Source organism: Neolamprologus brichardi, chromosome 1 (genome assembly GCF_056152115.1).
Source record: "Neolamprologus brichardi isolate AB-2024 chromosome 1, ASM5615211v1, whole genome shotgun sequence".
Classification (NCBI taxonomy): Eukaryota; Metazoa; Chordata; class Actinopteri; order Cichliformes; family Cichlidae; genus Neolamprologus; species Neolamprologus brichardi.
Window position 1 is genome coordinate 43,172,366 of NC_142104.1, and position 9,039 is coordinate 43,181,404.

The window sequence follows — 9,039 nt, forward strand, 5'->3', positions numbered from 1 at the left end:
ATGTGCGCTGCTTTTCGGTCTGGTTACTACCGTTTATGACAGAACCTGTGCCATACCGGTACCCATCCCTACACAGCATGAAGCAAATTACTCACCAAAGTATTTCCCATCCCTAATTATTACAAGAGAATTTATCAAAGATGTTGTTTCCTACAATAATTTGAAGGAGCTGAAGAGCAACAACTTTCTCAAGGATTTTGAAAATAAACAGGAGTTTGGAAATTGGTCTATAATTATAAAAACAGTGGGATCCAAGGATAGACACTGGCTGTTTTCAAGCAATCTGGAATGGGGCCAGACGCCAGGGGGAGGATGACGTTATCACAGGATTATGACACTCTGTGGTTCAAGTGTTTGAATTTGATGCCTGTAGTACATTTTACTAAGTTTGGACTTGATTGAAATAAGGCAGAAGAAAACTCATTTTCTTTGTTGACAACAGCTTTGCATTGTGTAAATTATATAAATGAAATAAAAGACCCACTCTCTTGGTTTTTGTTCCACCAGAACCAACCATAAGTATCGTGCCGGCAAGTGGTGCTGCAGTGGTTCCCAGTTACCCTCAGAACCCCTACGACCTCCCCAGGAACAGCCACATCCCGAGCCACTACGACCTGCTGCCAATGCGCCCCAGCCCCTCCCACAGCCACAGCCTCACCCTGAACAGCTGCAGCCCCCCACTGCCCGGCAGCCCCACCAGTTCCCTGCTCTAGGGCCCCCCAACAGGCTCCAGTGCGCTCAAACTAAGAAACTATGAAAGTAGAAAGTGTTTTGACACTGATGAGTAAATACAGGTTGATATTTAAAGGATGGAGAAAATGTGTTGCTGGGACTAAAACTTACTTATTTATTTTCTAAGTAGCATTTTATTTGTTTGTTTTGTTTGCTTTGCAGCGTCCAGACTGCCAGACGGCTGTTTGACATTTTACTATGATATACCAACCAGTCTGAGCTGTTTTGTGTCAGTCACCAGTACATCTTCATGTTCTTAATTTCACACCAAAATTGCCAGCAGCGGGGTAATACAAGTACATATACACATAAATATACTCGTTTCAGCGATTCATCTCGACTCAGAAGATGAATGTCAAAAAAGAAACTGCTCGCGTAAAGACTGCAACGGCTGTGCCAAAGAAAGGACTGAGGCCCACTGTACATGTGCAAAGACTTTATTTACTAGCATGTTAGGTCCAAATGAACATGTGGGCATCACGGTTGTGCTGTGGGAAAGAAATCCAATGGACTCGTCTGAAGAAATCCTTTTATTTCCCCAGAAAAAAGGACAGAAAAAAGACAGCTGGAGTATCTTCAGACTTACAGCACCTGTATAGTATTTTATACACACTGTTTCTTATTTCATGTTTACATATTTAAAGATCCTGCTGGGGTTCATGTTTTGCTCAGAAACGTTATTTTTTGTATGTACTGTAGACAAAGTGGTGTATTTGATGTACACTTACTGTACACATAGTGATTATAGTTGTAATTTATTTTCTTTATGTTGAGCTTATTATACATGCATGTGAAAAGGTGATTCAGGGCATAATGGTTAGTGAGGAATACCCTTATTGTTTGGCTTTTATTGTGATCATGGTCAGACGACTGAGCTCGTTTGCTGATAATTGTCATGCTACTGTGGACATGCCATTTGGAACATACTTCTTGGAAATATAAATATATTTTAGGTTGGAAGTTGTGGTTACAACAGTTCTGTAGGCAAATTCCCCCTTCCCTGATTTTATTGTAGAGTCGCTAGAGTTTTGTTACTAAACACAATTAGATGTGTTTTCATGTAGCTCTGACAAAAATGTGTTACGCAACGTAGCAGTAACTTTAAAATGATAGACATGCAATCACTTTAAGTATTCAGACTGCTCTCCTTTTTTACAAATTATAGATTTACATTATAATTGATGAAATGATCGATTTTCAGTTATATTTATTCATCACCTAATGCTTAGAAATGTTTGAATGAGTTCAACTAATGTTATTTTAACCCAACCAGTTAACTAAAACAAGCTGAAGACTTAAACCAGGCGTTTAACTGGCTGAAACTCATGAAGACCAACTGCTGCCAAAGGAATGAATTAAGGATTCACAAATACATTTTTATTTTGTCTTACAAACACATTGTTTCATCATAAATTTGCATTTACAAAGTGCGCAAAAGTAAAAGGGTCTGAAGCAACTAATGTTCGGCTGTAGCAAACAGCAATAAGAGGACATGTTGACAATCTTACGTGTACAGCTTTGCTATCCCAATGATTTGGTTTCCTGTTTTTGTTCTATTTGTTTTTGTTTTTTTATTGGTTTAATATGTTTGATCCAAACAATAGTTCGTGTGTATAGGTGTATGTAGTGCTGCTTACATTTTTGGGGGGGAGGGTGTGTGTTTGTTTTTTTTGTTTTTGAAAACTCTGAAATGAATAAAGTCATCACAGCTCAGGAGAGTGGTGTCATATGTTGATTTTAAAAAACAAACAAACTCTGTTTTCACCTTTCATCCAGAGATATAAAGCTGCAGTCATGTGGTGGGATGTTTCTGTTTTTAATGTTTAATGTTTAACCAGACGTTTGGGAGTCCTCCTTCTCCTGTAAAAATGACTCCGTTTGCTAATCAGGTCCTAATAGGGGGCAGCACGCCTGCCCAATGAGTTCATATCCACCATCTGGTCTTATTGTGTGGCGTTTGCATGTTCTTCCTGTTATTACATGGGTTCTCTCTGGGTACTCCAGCTTCCTCACACAATCCAAAGACATGCAGTTAGTGGAGCTGGGTTATTTGGTAATTCTAAATTCCCAAATTCTGGTTGTCTGTCTGTGTTAGCTTAGACTGGCGACCTGTCCAGGGTGAATGCTGCCTGTTGGCCTATGGTAGGTGGAAGATAATGAATGGCTGGGTTTTAATAACAGTTGAAGGTGTAATTGGCCAGATTTGAATTATTAGTAGTAATTTATTCTATTGGGATGATTCGCAGATCTATTTTAATCACATTGTGTTTATTGTGTATTTGCTTCAGTTTATCCTGCTATCCACATTACAAATCCTGGAACTGTCAGTGGGAATCTTTTGATTATCCTAGTAGATCAGAGTACTTAGTGAGGAATAATCATACCATCATTTCCATCACTAAGGCTACTTGGGGTCCACAGGAGACATTACACAGCTCCTGAGAGACCATACATAATAGTAGTTCTGTGGGTGGACAGACCAATTCCTGTGGTTCAATGCCTCACAATATTCTTAACAATATGTTGTTATTCTTGAAGGCATAGTATGGCTTTCTCATGCACAAAGAGTTTAACCTTGATAGTCTTGATGGATAACAGTTACATTTACAATAATTGATTACACAGCAGTGGAGAGTAGACTTTATCACAGTAGACGTCTTTCTGAAAGCGCTGTAACTAAGTTTAAGAATATAATCCACCCACTGTTATCATCTTCAATGCCCTGTACCAACACAGAGCAGAGCAGCTATCTGAACGTTACCCCAACAGAGGTCGATTATCTTGTTAATAATTTTACCTCCTCACTACGTACGACTCTGGATACTGTAGCTCCAGTGAAAGCTAAGGTCTCTAATCAGAAGTACCTGACCCCGTGGTATAATTCTCAAACACGTAGCCTAAAGCAGATGACTCGTAATCTGGAGAGGAAATGGCGTGTCACAAATTTAGAGGATCATCACTTAGCCTGGAGAAATAGTTTCCTTCTTTATAAGAAAGCCCTCCACAAAGCCAGAACAGCTTACTACTCATCACTGATTGAAGAAAATAAGAACAACCCCAGGTTTCTCTTCAGCACTGTAGCCAGGCTGACAAAAAGTCAGAGCTCTTTTGAGCCAACCATCCCTCTAACGTTAACTAGTAATGACTTCATGAATTTCTTCACAAATAAAATTTTTATCATTAGAGAAAAAATTACCAATAATCATCCCACAGATGTAATATTATCTACAGCTACTCTTAGTACCATTGATGTTAAGTTAGACTCTTTTTCTCCAATTGATCGTTCTGAGTTAACTTCAATAATTACTTCCTCCAAACCATCAACGTGTCTTTTAGACCCCATTCCTACAAGACTGCTCAAAGAAGTCCTGCCATTAATTAATTCTTCGATCTTAAATATGATCAACCTATCTCTAATAATCAGCTATGTACCACAGGCCTTCAAGGTGGCTGCAGTTAAACCTTTACTCAAAAAGCCATCTCTAGACCCAGCAGTCTTAGCTAATTATAGGCCAATCTCCAACCTTCCTTTCATATCAAACATCCTTGAAAGAGTAGTTGTCAAACAGCTAACAGATCATCTGCAGAGGAATGGTTTATTTGAAGAGTTTCAGTCAGGTTTCAGAGTTCATCACAGCACAGAAACAGCTTTAGTGAAGGTTACAAATGATCTTCTTATGGCCTCTGACAGTGGACTCATCTCTGTGCTTGTCCTTCTTGACCTTAGTGCAGCATTCGATACTGTCGACCATAATATCCTATTAGAGCGATTAGAACATGCTGTAGGTATTACAGGTACTGCACTGCAGTGGTTTGTATCATATCTATTTAATAGACTCCAATTTGTGCATGTAAATGGAGAGTCCTCTTCACACACTGAGGTTAATTATGGAGTTCCACAGGGTTCACTGCTAGGACCAATTCTGTTTACATTATACATGCTTCCCCTAGGCAGCATCATTAGAAGACATAGCATACATTTTCACTGCTATGCAGATGACACCCAGCTCTATCTGTCCATGAAGCCAGATAACACACACCAATTAGTTAAACTGCAGGAATGTCTTAAAGACATAAAGACCTGGATGGCCACTAACTTTCTGCTTCTTAATTCAGATCAAACTGAGCTTATTGTACTCGGCCCTGGAAAAAAAAGAAATATGGTATCTAGCCAGATTCTTACTCTGGATGGCATTACCTTGGCCTCCAGTAACACTGTGAGGAACCTTGGAGTCATTTTTGACCAGGACATGTCCTTCAACGCACATATTAAACAAATATGTAAGACTGCGTTCTTCCATTTGCAAAACATCTCTAAAATTAGAAATATCCTGTCTCTTAGTGATGCTGAAAAACTAGTTCGTGCATTTATTACTTCCAGGCTGGACGACTGTAATTCATTATTATCAGGAAGTCCAAAAAACTCCCTGAAAAGCCTTCAGTTAATCCAAAATGCTGCAGCAAGAGTCCTGACAGGGACTAGAAAGAGAGAGCAGATTTCTCCTGTTTTGGCTTCCTGTTAAATCCAGAATTCAAAATCCTGCTCCTCACATACAAGGTCTTAAATAATCAGGCCCCATCTTATCTTAATGACCTTGTAGTACCATATTGTAGTACCATACCAATTCAATTCGATTTTATTTATATAGCGCCAAATCCCAACAAAAGTCGCCTCAAGGCGCTTCATAGATACAGAGAAAAACCCAACAATCATATGACCCCCTATGAGCAAGCAGTTTGGCGACAGTGGGAAGGAAAAACTCCCTTTTAACAGGAAGAAACCTCCGGCAGAACCAGGCTCAGGGAGGGGCGGGGCCATCTGCTGTGATTGGTTGGGGTGAGAGAAGGAAGACAGGATAAAAACATGCTGTGGAAGAGAGACAGAGGTTAATAACAGATATGATTCAATGCAGAGAGGTCTGTTAACACATAGTGAGTGAGAAAGGTGACTGGAAAGGAAAAACTCAATGCATCATGGGAATTTCCCATGAGAAACGAGCAAAAGATCCAGGTAAGCAGATGTGTCATTGGATAATGGCAGGTCATCCCGACACAATCAGAATCATATTATGATTACTTTATGAATCCCTAAGGAAAGGATGTGGGTTACAGTTGCTCCAAGAAGAAATGGTAAAAAATAGTAACAGACTAAACTCCAAACAATACATTATGTTACAGATTTTACACATTTAAGAAATAACACTAATATATACAGATCAGTCAATTATAAACATCAAGGATTAACAGAGGGGATTATAAATAAATATTAAGAAAATTGAGAAGAATATTCCAGAGCAGAAAAGAGTGTGTGTAAAAAGGGTGAAACTGTTGCAGTGTTTACAGTGTGTTAGATGGAGGAGTTGTACAGGGAGCCACAGGCAGGAATGATTTCCTGTGTCGTTCAGTGGTGCGTTTTGGTAATCTCAGTCTCTGTCCACCCACTCCAGCATGTCATGGAGTGGGTGGGAGGTGTTATCCAACATTGTCTTTATCTTGGACAACATCTGCCTCTCAGACACCACCCTAACCAGCTCCACCCCCACAACATTACTGGCCCCAGCATGCAACAGCACAGAGGATCGCACTGACCACAACAGATACAACAAGATAACATCAATTAGTAGGGATAGTGAAAACTTCCGTTTACATTCGTTAGCCACTTGGCTACGATAGTAAACAGACACTGATGTAGCTTATTGAATCTTTTGGACTGTGTTCAGCACAGTATTAATTAGTCATTGTCAGCTGTTGATTCGTCCTGTTCTCATTGTATGACCAATTATGATGGCTGTTTGTTAGCCGTTTGCATACTGTGCATACTCTCTCTCTCTTCATATGTGTGTGTTTCTCTGGTAAAATTCAGTGTGGTTCCAACAACAGTTTTATGTTAATGTGCAATCCTTATTATGTTTAATATGTTTAATATGTTTAATATGTAATATGCGCGCCAGAGGGAGTGTTCGCCCAGGGCGCTAAACAGGCTAGGACCGCCACTGGTATGCAGTGACACATGTCCAATGTAGTGGTTTATGTGCAAGTATGCCATCAACACTGACACAAGTGCAAGAAAACAGCCTTTGAATAGCGTGAAAGGGTTAATACTGTGCTAAAGGCTAAACACTTCACTCTTCATCAAACAAGTCTCAGCTATCTTCACAACAGAAACATAACGCAGACAAGCCTCCTTTGTTAGTGGATGGGACTGGGGTCAAACTAAAACATTATTCATTAGTTTTGGTTTAATTAGTCTCCTTTCCTTAGTTTACTAACTTAATACTTCAGTGGTCATTTCCATGGGATTTTAAAATCTCTAACCTGTAAAACCTGATGTTACTGTATTGAATAAACACCAACATAAGAAAAATAAACTCATCCCAGGTCAGGGATGAGTTCGTGCCCCAAGCAGTGTTGGTCAAGTTACTTGAAAAAAGTAATCAGTAACTAATTACTGATTACTTCCCCCAAAAAGTAATCCAGTTACTTTACTGATTACTAATTTTCAAAAGTAATTAATTACTTAGTTACTTAGTTACTTTTTAAAAACACGATTTACAACCTGGATAGGTGATAAAGCGATAGATCTTTCAGCCCAATTCTACTTTTTCTGCATAATCATCATACAAAATGTAATCAAATGGAAAAGTCTCTTTTTAAAACTTGTTTTATTAGTTTTAATCTTTAACTTTAAGCATCAAGCAAACATTTAATTATCTGCAACATTCTCTGACTGGAAGAAATTAGTTTAACATTTAAACCTATTTTCTGCACATTCCAGCACATAAAATAAAATATTTTTTTGTGTGTTTACACTCAGTCTTTCAAATAGATGCAAGTAAAACACAGCAGAAAATAAATAAAGTCAAAGACTAGCGGTCCTGTTGCTCTATTTTCACCTGTAAAGCAGGAGTGGGGTAGGCGGAGGGTTACCCTGGTGCAGGTGTGCAGCGGTCAGTGGAAGAATCCGCGAGTTTCTCTGTGAGTTTCCCATTACGTCGTAGCTACTCGGTGCTTGCTCGGAAGTTTAGGGGTTTTTTCGCTGTAAAAAGAAGTTTTCTTCCCACGCACAACGGACACTAATGTTTTTGTCACTTTTTATGGAATCAAACTCAAAGTAAGGTCAGTACTTCCACGCTTTAAACGCTGCACGCTCATACTCTCTCTGCACTCGATATATGATCCATTGTTGATCTGCACACAGCTGTTGTCACGAACGTCGCACTCGCTTACGTCACTGTCATGAGACATTCTCGCAAAAAATCACGGTTTTAGTAACGCAGTAACGCAGCGTTCCTACGGGAAGTAACGGTAATCTAATTACCGTTTTTGCAATAGTAATCCCTTACTTTACTCGTTACTTGAAAAAAGTAATCGGATGAAAAGTGAAAAGTGATCGGATTGACTTGGGGCCAGAGATCTCTGGCTCCAAGTCAAGGAGTTTAAGTATGTCTGGGTTTTGTTCAGGAGTGACAGGAGAAGGGAGATCAGCAGACGGGTCGGTGCTGCGGCTGCAGTGATGCGGACGCTGTACCGGTCTGTTTTGGTGAAGAGAGAGCTGAGTGTAAAAGCCAAGCTCTCAATTTCCCGGTTGATCTTCGTCACCACCCTCACCTATGGTCACGAGCTGTGGGTAGGGACCGGAAAAACGAGACTGCGGATACAAGCGCCGGAAATGAGCTTCCTCCAAAGCGTAGCTGGTGTCTCCCTTACAGATAGGGTGAGGGGTTTGGACATCCGGGCGGAGCTCAGAGTAGAGCCGCTGCTCCTCCACATCGAAAGAAGCCAGTTGAGGTGGTTCGGGCATCTGATAAGGATGCCTGCTGGGCGCCTCCTGGTCGAGGTGTTCCGGGCATGTCCCACCAGGAGGCCCCGGGGCAGACCCAGGACACGCTGGAGAGAGAGATCATATTATTACTCTGACCCTACCTACATTACAGTATTCTGTTTGCATCTGGAAATAAATATTTTTATGTTCTGTATCTTTTTGTGCTTAGTCTGTGTCATTTCTCTATTGAGAAAATAACCGACGCTTATTTGCGTCTCACTGTACTTCAATAAATTTCATTTATAAATGCTTTATAAAGCAAAAACAGACTAGACGGCTGTTTTACTGCCAAAACAGCTGTGACCCATCAAGTCATGGAGTCCACCGGACCCTTGAAGATATGCTGTGGTATCTGGCACCAAGACGTTAGCAACAGATCCTTTAAGCCTCCATGTGTTGGACTTCCTTATCCAGCAAATCCGAAAGTTGCTTAACTGGATTGAATTTGAAATATTCTTAAGTCTTTTTTGTTTCGTAGCAAGATG

At 40.1% G+C, this 9,039-nt stretch overlaps 1 protein-coding gene across 1 annotated transcript in view; it reads left to right on the forward strand.

Annotated features, from left to right (window-relative positions):
• The window catches only part of LOC102798111 (uncharacterized), a 275,012-nt gene extending 272,576 nt beyond the window's left edge, over positions 1-2,436 (forward strand). The window contains exon 26 of the mRNA XM_087842715.1: positions 508-2,436. Within this exon, the coding sequence (XP_087698841.1) occupies positions 508-713 (206 nt within the window). The 3' untranslated portion in view covers positions 714-2,436. The remainder of the gene's footprint in view (positions 1-507) is intronic.
• The last annotated feature ends 6,603 nt before the right edge of the window (positions 2,437-9,039 follow it).